The sequence below is a fragment of the Sorex fumeus genome, unplaced genomic scaffold (assembly GCF_029834395.1).
Source record: "Sorex fumeus unplaced genomic scaffold, SorFum_2.1 ptg000036l, whole genome shotgun sequence".
Taxonomy (NCBI): Eukaryota; Metazoa; Chordata; class Mammalia; order Eulipotyphla; family Soricidae; genus Sorex; species Sorex fumeus.
In genome coordinates this window covers 3,752,270-3,768,692 of record NW_026606093.1, presented here as the reverse complement: position 1 = coordinate 3,768,692, position 16,423 = coordinate 3,752,270, and the positions used below count along the sequence as shown (strand labels likewise).

At 47.1% G+C, this 16,423-nt stretch overlaps 1 protein-coding gene across 1 annotated transcript in view; it reads right to left on the bottom strand.

The window, feature by feature from the left end:
• Positions 1 to 16,423, bottom strand: part of CACNA2D4 (calcium voltage-gated channel auxiliary subunit alpha2delta 4) — a 127,118-nt gene that overhangs the window by 58,615 nt on the left and 52,080 nt on the right. Inside the window, exons 21-25 of the mRNA XM_056117767.1 lie at positions 16,253 to 16,298; positions 16,067 to 16,164; positions 14,808 to 14,901; positions 3,928 to 4,023; positions 192 to 319 (exon numbers count right to left, since the gene is read on the bottom strand). Of these exons, the coding sequence (XP_055973742.1) occupies positions 192 to 319; positions 3,928 to 4,023; positions 14,808 to 14,901; positions 16,067 to 16,164; positions 16,253 to 16,298 (462 nt within the window). The remainder of the gene's footprint in view (positions 1 to 191; positions 320 to 3,927; positions 4,024 to 14,807; positions 14,902 to 16,066; positions 16,165 to 16,252; positions 16,299 to 16,423) is intronic.

Below are 16,423 nucleotides of genomic sequence, written 5' to 3'. Positions count from 1 at the left end.
TGGGGCTTAGACTGGACTGTGGGTCTGAAGTCTCTCCTTGATTCCAGGCTGGGGTTTTATGTGGCCACTCTGATGTTGCAGGGCATCCAGTGGTCCCCGGGGGCCAACGAAGAAGGACCTCGGTGGATTTCTCAAGTGCAGTCCTCAAGTTCCCAATTTGGCCCCTCCCGGGAGCCCGGGGCAGGGATTACCTGGTCCCTCTGCAAAGTGGAGCGTGTAGACGAAGCTGCCAGCAGGTTGCTGGGCAGCCCGGCGGTACCACAGGGGGAAGTGGTCCATGGTGAAGACGTTGGCTTCATCTTCAAGTGTCAGGAACTTCCTGCGAGGAGAAAGGTCTGGTACCAGCCTCCCTGCTAAAACAGGGCGCAGCGTCACCCCTAAGTCGGCGAGGCCTTACTGCCCTGACACAGCTTCAGGCAGAGACAGAACATCGGCCCCTTACCTGGGATTTATTGCCCCAGACAATGGTCCCTAACAATTCTGCCCTTTCCGGAACCCAATACTACCTCACCCTGCGAACACCAGAAGCTGGAAGAGTGTCGGGCCTGGGGGTGGGGGGGTAAGAAAGATACTCCTGCTCCTAGTATGACCTGAAGGCTCCGTTTCTGCTGCCTCATGGGCACGTCTGAGCCAGAAATCAGTCTATCCACCGCTAACGGGGGACAGACGCTTCTTTCTGAAGAGCCACTCCAAGTCACTGCCTCTGGGTGTAGAATGCAGTGGGGTTTTTTTTTCTATTTTCTTTCTGAACAGCTCTGCCTTGCTAATTATGGGCTTGCATTCCCCCAGACACCCGCAGACAGGCAGAGGAAGGGTTGGCCCAGAGCGGGGAGGCAGTGAGAGAACTGGGGCAGGCTGGGGCAGGAGGCCACAGATTTGGGGTTCTTGGTTCATGTTTCTAGACCCTCAGCCTGGTCGCACAATTCCTGAGCTGCCTGTAGGGTCTTGGGGCACGGAGCTCTGTGGGTGAGAGTCTGCCTCATCCTCTCTCCTCTCCTGGGTGCTCTTTGGGGCAGCTGTGTCTTACCCCCGGAGTCTGTCCACACTGAGACCGCCCTTTCCTGCGGTTAGGAGTCTTTTGAAATGGGGGCGGCAAAGACTATGAATGTTTTTACCTGGGGCTGGAGCCATAGCACAGCGGGGAGGGCGTTTGCCTTGCACGCGGCCCACCTAGGTTCAATTCCCAGCCTCCCGTAGGGTCCCCTGAGCACCACCAGGAGTGATTCTGGAGTGCCGAGCCAGGAGGAACCCCTGTGCATGGCTGGGTGTGACCCCCAAAAAAAGCCAAAAAAATGTTTTCACCTCTTTCTATCCCAACACTGTGTCCGCCTCAGCATCTGAAGCACACTCCGGTGGCTGAGGGAGCGGAGGAAGAAGTACGGGGAGGGTGTGGAGTGGAGTGTGGGGGGAGCACAGGGTTCCGGCCGTACGGTAGATCCATGGTTCCCAGGCAGGCCCGGGTCTGGCCCTTGGGGATCTTGGCTGTAACTCTGACCGGGCCCTGGCAGGGGGAGGGGGCAGCATTTCCTCTGCCCCCCCTCCCAGGCTGGGGAACTTGCCTCCCAGAGAGCGGCTGCTCCAGCCAGCGTGGCCCAGAGGGAGGCGGAGACGGGCTGGGATCGACCTGGGAGCAGCAGGAAGAGCAGGAACCTGGCATGGAGGGCCAAGTCTGCTCGGGGACCCCCAGCTGTTCTCTTGGTGCCGGGGTCCCAGCTGCTGAACCTGTGTGAGTCTGCGGAGGGTGACTCTGTGGGGTCAGAGCATAGCACAGCGGCTAAGGCACTCACCTTGCGCAGGGCCCACTGGAGTTTGCGCCTCGGCCTCCTCGGCGTCTTTTGTGGGCAGCTGCCTCTCCTTCCCGGTGAAGCTCAGCAGGGAGGAGCCCCAGGAAGTGCTCCCTGAACCTCACAGGACTCGGCTCAGGGCAGCTTACTCTGTCTACACACTTGGCCCAGACCACCCTGGCTTCGACCTGCTGGACCTCAGAAGCACGCTCCCTTGCCCTTGTTGGAACCATCAAGAGAAGTCTCGGGACGCCCCCATATGATCTTGGTGGGGGGGTGTCTAGCTAACTTAATTTTTTCCCCTTAGTTTTGGGACCATACCCAGTGGTACTCAGGGATCACTCCTGGTGGGTCTGGGGGACCATGAGTGCCAGGGATCAAAGCTGGGTCAGCGGTGGGCAAGGCACTGTTCATGACCCCCGCCCTCTCTGCCTGTGTCTCCTCCACCCCCGATACTTCCTTTTAAAGGAATGTTGGCTGAAGGTCTGGGGGAGGGTCTGGAGCACCTGCTGGTGCTAAGGCAGTTACAGGAAGCACTAAAACAGCACTGTAGCACTGTCCTCCCGTTTTTCATCGATTTGTTCAAGGGGGCCCAGTAATGCCTCCATTGTGAGATTTGTTGTTACTGTGTTTGGCATATCAAAGATGCCACGGGGAGCTTGCCAGGCTCTGCCATGTGGGCGGGATACTCTCGGTAGCTTGCCAGGCTCTCCGAGAGGGGCGGAGGAATTGAATGCCCCACCCGCTGTGCTCCAGCCCAGTAAAATTAAACTGGAAATAATAACAGAGTGGGATCTGGGGGGTGGCACTGGGCTGGAAGAGACTGGGAAGGATCAAGGGCATCTCAGTGGTAGGGGGGAAGTAATTTTGTAAACCAATATCAAAAATTTCAATTCTATTGTAGCCTTATTATCTAGAATATCACTGTCACTGTCCTGTTGTTCATCGATTTGCTCGAGCGGGCCCAGTAACATCTTCATTGTGAGACTTACTGTGACTGTGTTTGGCATATCGAATACGTCATGGGTAGCTTGCTAGGCTTTGCCGTGCAGACGAGATACTCTCAGTAGCTTGCCGGGCTCTCCGAGAGGGGAGGAGGAAACTGTATGTGTCAGGTGTCAAACCCAGGTTGACTACATGCAAGACAAGCACTTTAACTGCTGTACTATGGCTCTGTCGCCTAAATATTCTTTTTTTTTTGTCTCCTAAATATTCTCAAAACTTTTTTTTGATTTGTTTGTTTTGGGGCAACACCCACCAATGCTCAGGGGTAACTCCTGGCTTTGCACTCAGGAATCACTCCTGGCAGTGCTTGGGAGACCATCTGGGATGTTGGGGATCAAACCCAAGTTGGCCATGTGCCAATGCAAGTGCCTGACCCGCTGCCTCCGAAAGTTCTTTTTCATGAAATAAAATAAAATAAAATAAAATCAGCAAAATTGGAGCTGGGGAAAAAACGTATTTTGAATTTAAAACATTGCTAGCTAAGAGGATGGTGCAAATGTTGACAAAGGCTGATTTAGCTTCTGTCACTGGAGACAGATCTAGAATGGGGCCGGTTTCTGTGTGTCTGATGGAAGTGAGTCTTGGATGGCCCCCGCCCCCCCCCCCCCCCCCCCCCCCCGCTTCAAGGTCATGATCACTCTCTTTCCGCCCTGGGCCAACCTCTCCCTTCCCAGGTTATCTTCAGGATGAGGCTAGACTCAAGCAGGCCTATTTTCATTTTATTGTTTTTATTTTTATTTATTTTTGCTTTTTGGGTCACACCCGGTGATGCTCAGGGGTTACTCCTGGCTCTGCACTCAGAAATTACTCCTGGCGGTGCTTGGGGGACCATATGGGATGCTGGGAATTGAACCCAGGCAGGTCGGCCGCATTCAAGGCAAATGTCCTACCTACTGTGCTATTGCTCCAGCCCCAAGCAGGCCTATTTTTAAACTATTTTAAATTTGGGAGCCATAACTCGGGGTGCTTGGGGAACCACATGGTGCTGGGGATTGAATCTGGGTTTCCTCATGCGAAGAATGTTCCGTTTATGACTCTCCGGATCTGTCATCCACCCATTCCGCCCTCCTGGGGTCAAGGTCTCTGCCATCCCAGCGCACCCAAGGGACAGCTGTTCTTACCCCCCGTGAATACTCACATGCCTGAGACCTTCTCCGAGCCTACGAACAAGCTCCTTCTCAGGAGGCCGGCCCTGGTGCCGAGGAAGGCCATGGACACCCTCTGCTGGGACTCACTGCAAGGCAAATCGAGCCCAGTCACAGCCAGGAGCCCACGGCGGGGAGCACACGGATGAGCTCAGGGCTTCTGCGCTTTGCAAGTCCCCTCGGACAGTATCTGGGGCGCTGCACATGCTCACAGCCACCCGCTCCAACCATTCTCGCGGGCATCGGCTTGCTCTAGCATCTCCAGGTCGCCCCTCCGCTGAAAGCACGTTTCACATATTGGCCTTGTCACTGAAGTGTGGCGGGCGCAGCCCCAGGGACTGCCCCAGAGAATCCTTGCAGACTGCAAACGTCACCGGCGAGATTTGGAAAAAGGCTCTGGGCTTGCCAGAAGCCAACTTTTCTGGGTAACCTTGGCTCACAGCATCAAAGCATCAAAGCCATATATGATATATATATATATATATATATATATATATATCTTTTTGGATCACACCCAGCTATGCACAGGGGTTCCTCCTGGCTCTGCACTCAGGAATTACTCCTGGTGGTGCTTGGGGGACCATATGGGATGCTGGGAATCGAACCCGGGCTGGTTGCGTGCAAGGCAAATGCCCTACTCGCTGTGCTATTGCTCCAGCCTCCAAAGCCATATTTTTGTGACCATGGTGCCAGGATGAGGCTTATTGAAATTTCTAAACAGCTCAGCTTTATTGTGGTCTTATTTACATAAAATATGAGATTCACATAAAAGTGAAGATTGTTGATGATTTAATATAAGCAGACTCCTGCGAGGGTTGCCTCTTCTGGCTAATGAGCACTTTCACTACCTCACATCTTTCTTTCTTTCTTTCTTTCTTTCTTTCTTTCTTTCTTTCTTTCTTTCTTTCTTTCCTTCCTTCCTTCCTTCCTTCCTTCTCCTCCTCCTCCTCCTCTTCCTCCTCCTCCTCCTCCTCCTCTTCCTCCTCCTCCTCCTCCTCTTCCTCCTCCTCCTCCTTCTTTTTTGCAAAGAACTTAAGTTCTCCTTTCTTAGCTAATTCCTAAGACACCCCAAGGGTTAATTTTAGTCTCATGATAGACACCAGGTCTCAGACTTTACTTATCTCAGATGGGACGCATACAAACCCTGGCAAACAACTCTCTACTCTGTTCCTAGGAGTTGACCTTTGTGTTTCTAATTTAGATTGCACATATAAATGATACTACACGCGATTTGTCCTTTTCTGTTTGGTTTCTGCATAAAGTCCTTAAGGTTCTCCTGTGTTGCTGAAAATGACAGATTTTCTTCATTCTCAAGGATAAGTAATATTTCATTATATATATGTATGTGTGTAGGGAGAGAGAGAGGAAGTATGTTCCCTTTATCATTCCACGGACAACAGACAGGCTTCTTTCCTATGTTGGCGTTTGTGAACAGTCTATCAACAACTCTGGGAGAGTAATTATCTCTCTGATAAGGTAAAAGGTAAAGGCCCTCCCGTTGATCGTCGATTTGCTCGAGCGGGCCCAGTAACGTCTCCATTGGAGACTTTGTTGTTACTGTGTCTGGCATATCGAATACTCTCGGTAGCTTGCCGGGCTCTCCGAGAGGGGCGGAGGAATCGAACTCGGGTCGGCCATGTTGGCCGCTTGTAAGGCGAACGCCCTACCCGCTGTGCTATCGCTCCAGCCCCGGCAAGCTACCAAGAGTATCTCTCTGATATTCTGTTTTAATTTTCTTTCGCTCTATCCCCAGCAGAAAGTTACTGGATCCTATATTGTATATCCATTTATAGATTAGTTCAACAACCTCCATGCTGTTTTCCATAATGGAGAGTCATTTACGTTGGCTTTGTGCCATGTTTACCAACCCTTGTTGGCTTTCGTGGTTTTGGCTCTAGCTCTTTTAACAGGTGTTTTGTGTACTTGCCAGTTTCTATATTTATTCTTTGGGGGAAATGTCCACTCAATTTTCCTGCCTTTTAAATTTAAATTGGATTGGCTGTTTTTGCGATACTGAATTGTGGAAGTCCTTTATATTATTTGGACACTAAGCCTTATGGTAGAAATGAATAGCACATATTTTTCCCTAGTTTGATTTTTCGTTTTGTTGATGTTTTTCCTTTGTTGTGACTCCAGCCTTTTCGTTTTGTGTAGTCCCTCTACTGTTTTGGTTTTGCTTCTGGTGCTTTCCTCTTCATGTAAAACTCAAAATATCACCATCAAGACTGAGCTAAAGAAGTTTATATTCCATATTATCTACTGTATCTACTGTGCTTTTCTAATTTTATGACTTCAGGTCTCACAGTCAGGTTTTTAACCGATTTTGAGTTGATTTTTTGGAGTGTGGTGCCCCACCCAATGGTGCTCAAGGCTATCACTGTGTTCTCGGGGATCACTCTCGGCTGACTGGGGGTACCATATGAAGTTCCTGGGATTGAGCCTGGATCCCGGCCTGCAAGGCGAGTGCCCTACCTGCTGTACTGTCTCTCCGTTGCAAGGCGAGTGTCTTGCCTGCTGTGCTATCGCTCCAGCTCCCATTTGAATTGACTTTGTGTGTGGCGTGAATCCAGTTTTATATTTTGGCCTATAGTTGCCCAGTCTTCCTAATATTATATATGTAATTTCCCCACTACATATTCTTGTCTCCTTTGTCAAAAAGTAGGTATTTCTGGACTTTTTCTATAGATCTATGCATTTGCTTTTATGTCGACATCAAGCTATTCATGTTACTGAAACTTTTTAGTGTGATAATTTTAGCCTTGTTCTTGCTCAAGATTGCCTTGGCTTTCCGGTCTTATGTGGTTCTGTTTAAATTTCAGATTTTTTTCTGTTTCTATGAGGGGAAAATATAGATAGTATTATATAGGATCTGTAAATCACTTGGACCGTAGAGATAGTGCAAAGGGTAGGTTTTTGGCCATGCCTGGTTGGATTCCCAGAATTTCCAGGAGAAATTCCTGGGCATTACTGTTTGGCCCAAAACCAGAGCGAGAGCAAGAGTGAGAATGAGAGCGAGAGAGAGAGAGAGAGAGAGAGAAAGAGAGAGAGAGAGAGAAAGAGAGAGAATCTGTAAATCACTTTCGATGCTATGGATGGTTTAATTTTTATTCTTTTTTTGCATTGCATTAAATCTTATTTTATATTTAAATCTTATTTTTATAATAATTGTGGCTTATTCATCTTCAATAAAACTTTTAAAGAAATTCTGTGCTATATTATGGAGTTAACATGAAGTAGGTAAGGCCTACTTATGTGAATTTTTTACCTACATTTTATATAAACACTGTGGCTTGCAAAGTTGTTCATAATGATTACCTATAGTCCTTCAATATTCCAACACCAATCCCACTACCATTATCTTAAATCTTCCCTCCATCATTTCTCCATTTTTTCCCTGCCCCATAACAACCCCAAAATAATTTATTTTATATTATTTGTTATCAATAAATTGCTAACAGAATGATCAAAAAGCATTTTCTTAGAAGAAACTTTGTGGAAATTGTTGCACATCACCATGGAGAGATTAAGTCCTTGAATGTGGGATTGCTAAAATGTTGTTACAGGTTAAGCCTTCTGTGTTGCTGCTTGGTTAGTCAGGATTGGCTTTCTCTGTGTTGCATCTCATCCAACCTGGAGTGCTACTACTGCATTTTCACTGTTGGAGCAATAGCACAGCGGGTAGGGCGTCTGCCTTACAAGCGGCCAACATGGCCGACCCGAGTTCGATTCCTCCGCCCCTCTCGGAGAGCCAGGCAAGCTACCGAGAGTATTCGATATGCCAGACACAGTAACAACAAAGTCTCCAGTGGAGACGTTACTGGGCCCGCTCGAGCAAATCGACGATCAACGGGAGGGCCTTTACCTTTACCATAGTCTGGGGAGGTTGTGTGGCCGCAAAGACAGCCACATGCTTCAGGAACTCCAGAATTTTTAACTGGGTGGTATAGCTGGAATTAAATTTTTAACTGGGCAACTTTGGGGTGTGGATGTGACTGCCAGGGCTTCTGGAAGTACAGGGAGGTGGTGGGAGGATTTTTAGCGGATTATTCATAGCAAACAATACAAAATAAATTATTTAGGTTCTGCTTTTGGGGCAGGTTTTGGGGTTTGGGGTAGAAATACTCGAAATATGGTAGTGGGAAGGTGTAATGGTGGTGGGATGGATGGGTGTTCAAATACTAAATGTAGTAAATTACTGTGAACCGTTTTATAAAAATAAAAAAAATTCAGGTTTGAGAATTTTTTGTGGTGTGTTCTTTGTTAAGTGACAAAAATTCATCAGATTTAGTGGTTCACCAGAAGCTGCAAAGAAGGGCTGTTTTTTCCTTATTTTTAACCTGAAGCACAAGTATGAAAGATACAAGTATTTGATTATTCTCATCAATGTTTGATTTTTCTAATTACTAATTTATACAGAGTAGGCAGGATAAATGGAGTTTTGGGGTTTAGTTACTAATTCTTAAAATAATGAGATAATTTCCTAACATTTTTAAAAAGATAAGCAAGGAGGTTTTTGTTTAGTTTCATTTTCTTTGTTTTCTTTCAGTGTCATGAATGCTGGGTTTTTAACATCTTCATTGTGGTCATGACTTGTGCCAGTTAAAGCCTCTTCAAGCTGTTTTTGGGATTTTGTTGGTACAATCTAATTACCCGTCAATCCTTTCTAAGGTTGCATTATACAGAGAACTGAAGGCACGTTTACACCCCCCCCCCTCCACCATCCCTTAATCCAACCACCATGATCCAGAGGGAGAAATCAGACGTTTCTCCAAGGATTCCCAGCTCAGAATAGAGAAGGGATCACAAAGAAAATGACGGCTGGCGGAATCGGTCGGGATGGGAGATGTGTGCAGAAAGTAGATAAAGGACCAAACATGATAACCTCTCAGTGTCTGTATTGCAAACCATAATGCCCAAACGTAGAGAGAGAGTATGGGGAATAATGTCTGCCATGGAGGCAGAGGGAGGGTGGGAAAGGGGGGTATATACCGGGAATATTGGTGGTGGGGAATGTGCACTGGTGGAGGGATGGGTGTGTGATTGTAATCCAAACGTGAAAGTTTGTAACTATCTCACGGTGATTCAATAAAATTTAAAAAAGAAAGGATTCCCAGCTCAGCTAAATGAAACTTCTTAATAGAACTGATAATTGAACACTCTAGCATTGGGGTGCTCTATTCTTGCAAGGGACATTGTCTTTTTAGACGTTATATTTGTCTTTTTAAGAGAAAACAAACCATCATGAAAACCGATTTTTTTTTGGTGTGCCGGCGGGAGGGGGAGGTGTTTGAGTCACATTTGGCAGTGCTAGGGGACACCATGCAGGTCTCAGGGGTTCAAACCCAGGCCTCCCCAGGCAAACTCTAACATAATTCTATTTATATTGTTTGAGCATAGCACTGCCAATACTATTTCTAGCAATGTTATAAAGTACAGATAAAACTTTTATTTTGTTTTTGGGCCACACCAGTGGTTCTCAGGATTCTTCCTGGCTATGTGCTCAGGGATCATTCCTGGTGGGCTCAGGGAGCCATACTGGGGAGGGAACCTGGGTTGGTTTGTGCAAGCAAGTATTTATTTGAGAGCCAGAGAGACAGTACAGGGGTTATGGGACTTGCCTTGTAAGCAGTTGCCACTGGCTTAATCCCTAGCACAAAGCCTGCCAGATGTTGCTCTAACATCCTACCCCTAAATTATTTATTTGGTGTTTACTATTCTATATTCCAAAATCCCCCGAAGGAATCCTGCACATGGCTATTTTATGAACTCGGTGAACTGCCAGGTTTATATATTCCATTTGCTTTCAGTTTCCCACTTATTTTTTCTTAGGTATGATTCTCAAAACTTAATTTTGGTATAAAATGCTATTAAGGTTTTGCATCGGTTACATGGTTGCAAAGCCGCAGAATAAGGCATATGATGGAAATTCTGTCTGTTTTCCATCCTCCTTTTTTTTTTTTTTTTTTTTTTTTTTTGCTTTTTGGGTCACACCTGGCGATGCACAAGGGCTCCTCCTGGCTCTGCACTCAGGAATTACTCCTGGTGGTGCTCAGGGGACCGTATGGGATGCTGGGAATTGAACCTGGGTCGGCTGCATGCAAGGCAAATGCCCTACCTGTGCTATCTCTCCAGCCCTCGTCTTCCATTTCTTTACTCTTCTTATCGTAATCTTCTCTGTTTGTTTATTAGCCCACTCAAATGTGCAATTTACATGCATATGGTATTTCATACACATTTCATGTGTCCCTACACATTTGCATTTCCCCTTCTTAGATGAGCAGAGGGGGCAGTAGACACGCTTCTCCCTGCGGAGACTGTTTCATAGCAGCAGGGAGAGACTGTTCTCTTCGTGAGGTAGTTTCTGGGACACTGACTCGGGGACTCCAGTGGTGAGTGTGGTGTTGGGACCATGTACATATGATGCGATCATGAATGCTACTGCCAGTCACCATCCCTCTGAAATGCATATGCGACTTTGTTGAGTTTTATTAACTTTTCTTCATAGGCTTTGAAATGTTTAAGATTTCCGCTCACAATATCTGCATGTCTGATCACCTGGCTTACTTTGGACATTCACACACTTAATTTGATGGTTATCGATCTGACAAGTGATACATATAATTTGGGGACCATTTTTCATTTGCATGCCTGTTATGAAGAGTTACTTTTTTGTTTCCTTTTTGAGTCACACCCAACAATGCTCAGGGGTTACTCCTGGCTGGCTCTGCACTCAGGAGTTACTCCTGGCAGTGCTCAGGGAACCATATGGGATGCTAGAAATCGAACCCAGGTTGGCCTAGTGCAAGGCAAACACCCTACCTGCTGTGCTATTGCTTCAGCCCCTGAAGAGTTAGACTGAGTATTTTCTCAGATATTTAAGTGCTGTTTGCTTATACATTTCCCCTGTGAACCGTTTTTACCTTTTAGTTATTTTGTTCTGCAAAGTGGTTGATCTTTCATGTGTCTGTTTTTCAAGTAATCACAAGCATGTAATCATCTTTTATTCGTTTCTTAAGTTGCACTTTTTCCTCATGTCTTCCCCTACCCGCCTTGATAATGTTTTTATTTTTGCCAAATAAAACTTTTCATGTTGCTAAATTTATTAGTCAACCCTGGTTGCTTCCAAACTTTGAGTCATCTTTGGGAAAGGTTTCCCCACTCCTGATTTTAAAGCAACTGGCTCATGATTTCTTTTATTACTTATATGGCTTTATTTTTCACACTTGGCTCTCTGAGTCACTTGGATTTCAGCCATTTATACAGTGCGAGGAAAGGACACAATTTGATCATGTTCCATATGGCTCTCAAACCAGTTATTTGAAAGTCCATCTTTCTCCTACTGATTTGACCTGATATCTTTGTTGTATACCCAATTTACACATGTGTTTAAATGAAGTGTTCGATTTGTCCCCTTTGCCTACTGATGTGTCATGGCCGCATTTTATAAAATTAAAGTGCTTTGATAATACATTTTTGTATCTTTGTAGGATTGACCTTTCATTATTTTCTTTGGAAGATTTTCTGGCCATTCTTGCCTGTTTCTCCAAATGCACATTACAAAGTATATAGAAGAATCTACAAGATATAGATGGCATTTTTATTGGGATGCATTCAGTTTATAAATTAACTTGTTGCCAAGCCTCCTACCCCAAAACACTGAGTATCTTTCCATCTGTTCAAATTTACTTTTGTATTTCTTGTTCTTCTGATTTTGGGGCAACACCTAGCTTGCTCAGTGCCTACTGCTGATTCTGTAAACAGGCTCACTCCTGGTATTGCTCAGGGAACAATTTGTGATGCTGAGGATTGGGCTGCCACATGCAAAGTGAGTGCATTAACCCCTGTACTCCCTACTCAGCACCGCTTTTGCATCTTCCAGAAGTGGCTGATAATTTTTCTTTTGTAAGTTTTGAAATATTTATGCTATTTTTGTCAGTATTTTTAAAACATATTTTATTCTTTAGTCTCTTACACATGCTTTTCATCTTCTAGCCTTCATTTAGTTTCCATTTTGACTTTAATTACTTGGACTTCTAAGAAGGAACAAAGAGAATAAACCTTTCCTTTGGATCTGGGGGGGTCACCTATGGTGGTGCTCAGGGGTTTTTCCTGGCTCTGTGCTCAGGGGTCACTCCTGATGGTACATGGGCGGACAACACGTGCTGGGGATTGAGCCAACGTGAACTGACTGCAAGCCAAGAATCTCAATCTTGTACTATCTCTCTCACCTCCAGAGAGATAATTAATTTTGAATGTTGATCTTATTATGGGCTGGAGTGATAGCAGAGCGGGTAGGGCATTTGCCTTGCGCACAGTCAGTCCGGCTGAGCCGGGTTCGATTCCTCTGCGCCTCTCTGAAAGCCCGGCAAGCTACCTAGAGTATCTCGCCCGCATGGCAGAGCCTGGCAAGCTCCCCGTGACGTATTCGATATGCCAAACACAGTAACAACAAGTCTCACGACGGAGACGTTACTGGGCCCGCTCGAACAAATCGATGAACAATGGGAGGACAGGGACAGTGGACAGTGACAGTTGATCTTATTATAAATTTACTTTTCTAAGTTATTATTGTTTAGGGTACCTTCTACTAATTCTTTGGAAGATCCCAGCTACACAATCACATTGCCTAACAAAGGTGACATGGACACACTTCTTGTTGTTTTTTCCTTGGCTGCTCCCTGACTTGTCAAATAGAACTTGGGACACTGACCTGTTTGCCTTGTTCCGGCCTTTAGAGAGAGAACCTCTAACTTGGTTTAATGTTGACATTCAAGCTTATTTCAAATTTAATTTTATTTAGTGTTCTTTGAATTTGGGTGTGAGGGGGGAACACAGCCAGTGTCCCAGTGGCTACTCCTAGCATGTTGCCTGGGGGGACCTCCCCCTGGCTAGAGATTGAAGCTCAGGCCTCCTGCATGCAAGACACATGCTCCAGCCCATGGGTCCATCTCCCTGGTCCTGTTGGGTGGTTTTAAAAACTACAAATTGATAAAAAAATTTTTTCTGTGTCTATGGAGATAATGTTGAGACATCTCCTTATCTTTATTCATATTTCATTTTATATTCATTCTCCAGATCCTCCTTTCTAAGATGCATCCTGGTTAAGAATGTTTGCTCCTCAATATTTCTCAGCATGAACAATTTCTTGCCAACGTCTGAACTTGAAAAGAGAAGGATGGAGCTCTGTACTCCTGACCTTCTAGAAAGTGCCTCCTAGAAAATGGAAATGGAGAAGCTAAGAATCAAGACCTGGAAGCAGGCTGGCTGGTGTAATTTCAGCTCAGCCCCTGAGGAGACAGTGTCCTTAGGTTTCTGCAGCTGTAAAATGGAATCATAATAATATCTCTTGTTGTAGGTTTGTCTTAAGGATCAAAGAGTTAACAACATACACTCAGCACAGCAACACCTTGCCCACTGTACTCATTCCCTTTTAAGCACTTTTTTTTCCTTTTTGGGTCACACCTGGCTATGCAGAGGGGTTCCTCCTGGCTCTTCACTCACTCAGGAATTACTCCTGGCGGTGCTCGGGGGACCATATGGGATGCTGGGAATTGAACAGGGGTCGACTGCGTGCAAATGTCTACCCGCTGTGCTATCACTCCAGCCCCTTAAGAACATTTTATTTCATTTATTGCCTGTCCCTGACCCCTTGTTCTGGTTGTGGTTGCAAAGAGGGGACATGGCTAAGTTGTGTTGCTTACATGCTTAGTTGTGGTGCTTGCTGGAGATCACACAGCTTGTTGTAGATCCCAACGGGCAATGATGCGAAGAGCATATGGGGTGGGTGGGGGTCTAATTTGCAGCCTCATGTTTTGCCATTCATCTATCTTTGCAGAGGTCCCTTCTTTCTTTATTTACATGCATTTAATTTTGTATAATTAATGAATGTACATGGTTCAAAACAGCACCAGATGCTTATAGCATAGAAAATATCCCCTCCCTCCCTGTTTTGGTTACTCATTTTCTTGCAGTCTTTCACAGATATTTTATGTCTATCCCATATCCCTACTACATTGTTCCTGCTTTTTACAGAAACGGTAGCATAGTATGCACGGTTTTCTGCAGGTTGAGTTTTAAAAATAGGTGATTGCTTCTATAAGAGTCCGTGGTGTTGAAGTTAGGGTGGTGTTGCTTAATTTATGGGCACGCTAAGGGGAAGCTTGACTTCTTCACGATATTGATAATGAATCTCCCTGTTTATGATCAACAGTTCACTTGACCTAATTAACTTCTCCTAATGCACTTATAGTCTCCTCTCTGTCTCTCTGTCTCTGCCTCTGTCTCTCTGTCTCTAGGTCTTCTCTGTCTCTGATGCTGTCTCTCTCATACATAAACACACACACACACACACACACACACACACACACACACACACACACCACACTGAGCATCTCTCTCTTCTTTCTACCACTCCATGAAACTGGATCACACCGGAAAAGATCAGCAATGGAAGGGGGACATTTGAGAGCTTGGGGCATACCAGGGTCAAGTTTATCAGTTATAACCGCTGACCGGGAGACTGCAAGACGCCTCTGGCTTGAATCCTGTTCTCTGGGCCAGTACATTCTCCTGGGGAGTGCCTGGCACTCAGAGGAGGGCTCTTAGCACGGGGCTCCCTGCTCCCCCGGTGCTGGCTCACGTTTGGACCCGAGCTTCATGCTGTCTGTGGAAGCGGCAGTTGTCGGCTTGCTGTGAGACCCTTCTGGCTGTCCCTTCATCCTAGGTCTTGGGCTGGGGGGGTTCTCCTGAGCTCCCAGCCAGAATGTGTGAGGGGAAATGGCACATTCTCACCTCTACCCCGGAGGACACATCATCAACCCCTCCTGCACCCTTTCCCACGGGACCCTGCCTCCACCTCCCCCACAGAACTTACTCAGAGACGTTGAGTGCCAGCGCAGTCCAGTAGGCCTCCATGGGGGCGGTCACCACGGCGTCGAACAGAACCTCTCGCAGTAGTTCCTCATCGCCTGCAACAGCAGAATGGGGAAGGAGACCCCACATGAATCGCCCCCAACAGGGACTCAGTCTCGGAGTTGGTCTTTTGGGGACTTGTGAAGTGCAGGGACCCAGAAATGCTCCTTCAACATGTCCCTCAAAGGCTGATACCTTCCGTGGCAATTGCCCACCCCCAGACTTGGGGGGGGTGAATCTGTATAAGCTCTTGTTTTGTTTTGGTGACACACCCAGTGATGCTCAGGGATACTCTGCACTCAGGGATCATTCCTGCTGGTGCTTGGGGGACCAGAGGTGGTGCCAGGGATAGAGCCGGGACTGGCCACAGGCAAGGCAAGCACCCTACCAGCTGAACTATCCTTTCAGATTTGTTGATGGAACAAATGCATGAACAAGTGGGTGCCTCGTGGGGTTGGTCGGGGAGGCAGCCTTTTCTTGGGGAGAGCACTTAGGGGAGAACCTGGCAGGCTACTTAAAGTATCCTGCCCACACGGCAGAGTCTGGCAAACTCCCCATGGCGTGTTCAGTGTGCCAAAAACCAGTAACAATGATGGGTCTCATTCTCCTGACCCTGAAAGAGCCTCGTATGTGGCACTTTCTAAAATCTCAGGGCTAGGTGAAGGAGACGTTGCTGGTGCCTGCTCGAGGAAATCGATGAAAACAGGATGACAGTGGTACAGTGAACACTTAGGGGACGGAGGACTGGTCCTTCCAAAGTCGTGCTGAGAGTTGGTCCAGTGGGCGCAGAAATGTGGGGACCTTCTGTTAGCCTGAGAATCAGGGGTTAGAAAGCACCCACCGACTTAAAGTGGCCAGTTGGATACATGTTTTCCTGTTCAAAAACACTGAGGGTCTACGCAGTAGTTGCTGGCCCAGGGCCCATCTGCCAGGCAGGCTGAGACCCTTACTCTGCAGAGGTTTTTTTGGTCATAAGAACATGCAGTAAATAGAGACTTAAAGAGATCCCGGTCCCTCCAGTGGGAGACCTCATGGTTCCAAAAAGTCCTAGTCACCAACTTGGGCTCACAGTGCACTGACTTGGCCTTTTCCTGCGAACACGTCCTGTTCACGAGTCCCAGGATGAGGTGAGGGGGCAGCATTCCAGCCCATGAACACAGCCCTGGAGGGTCCTGAGCCTGGGACCCTGGAGGGTAAGGATGGGGTCAGGGCCACACTTACACCGCAGGTCTGGGTCCTGCCCCCTCAGGAAGCGGACCATGGCCTCCAGCTGGCTCAGCTTCCGGTGCTCTGGGTCGATATCCGTGACGCAGTAGATCCTGGAATCCGAGTGAGCCAAGATTACCCCCCTGCATCACGCCATCACTCTGCCCCATGCTCTCTTCTCTGGGATGCTTTTCTTCTTACCAGTCCTGAGCCAGGGTGAGGTCCGGGTGAACCAGATCGTGGAGGCCTGAAACCAGAGTGCATGCTCAGAACCACGCTTACCCACACACCCGCCGTTGTGGGAGATGCCCCTAGTCACCCACAGGCAACTGCCAGAACGCTCCTTCAGCCTTGGGCCTGCTTTCTTCTTCC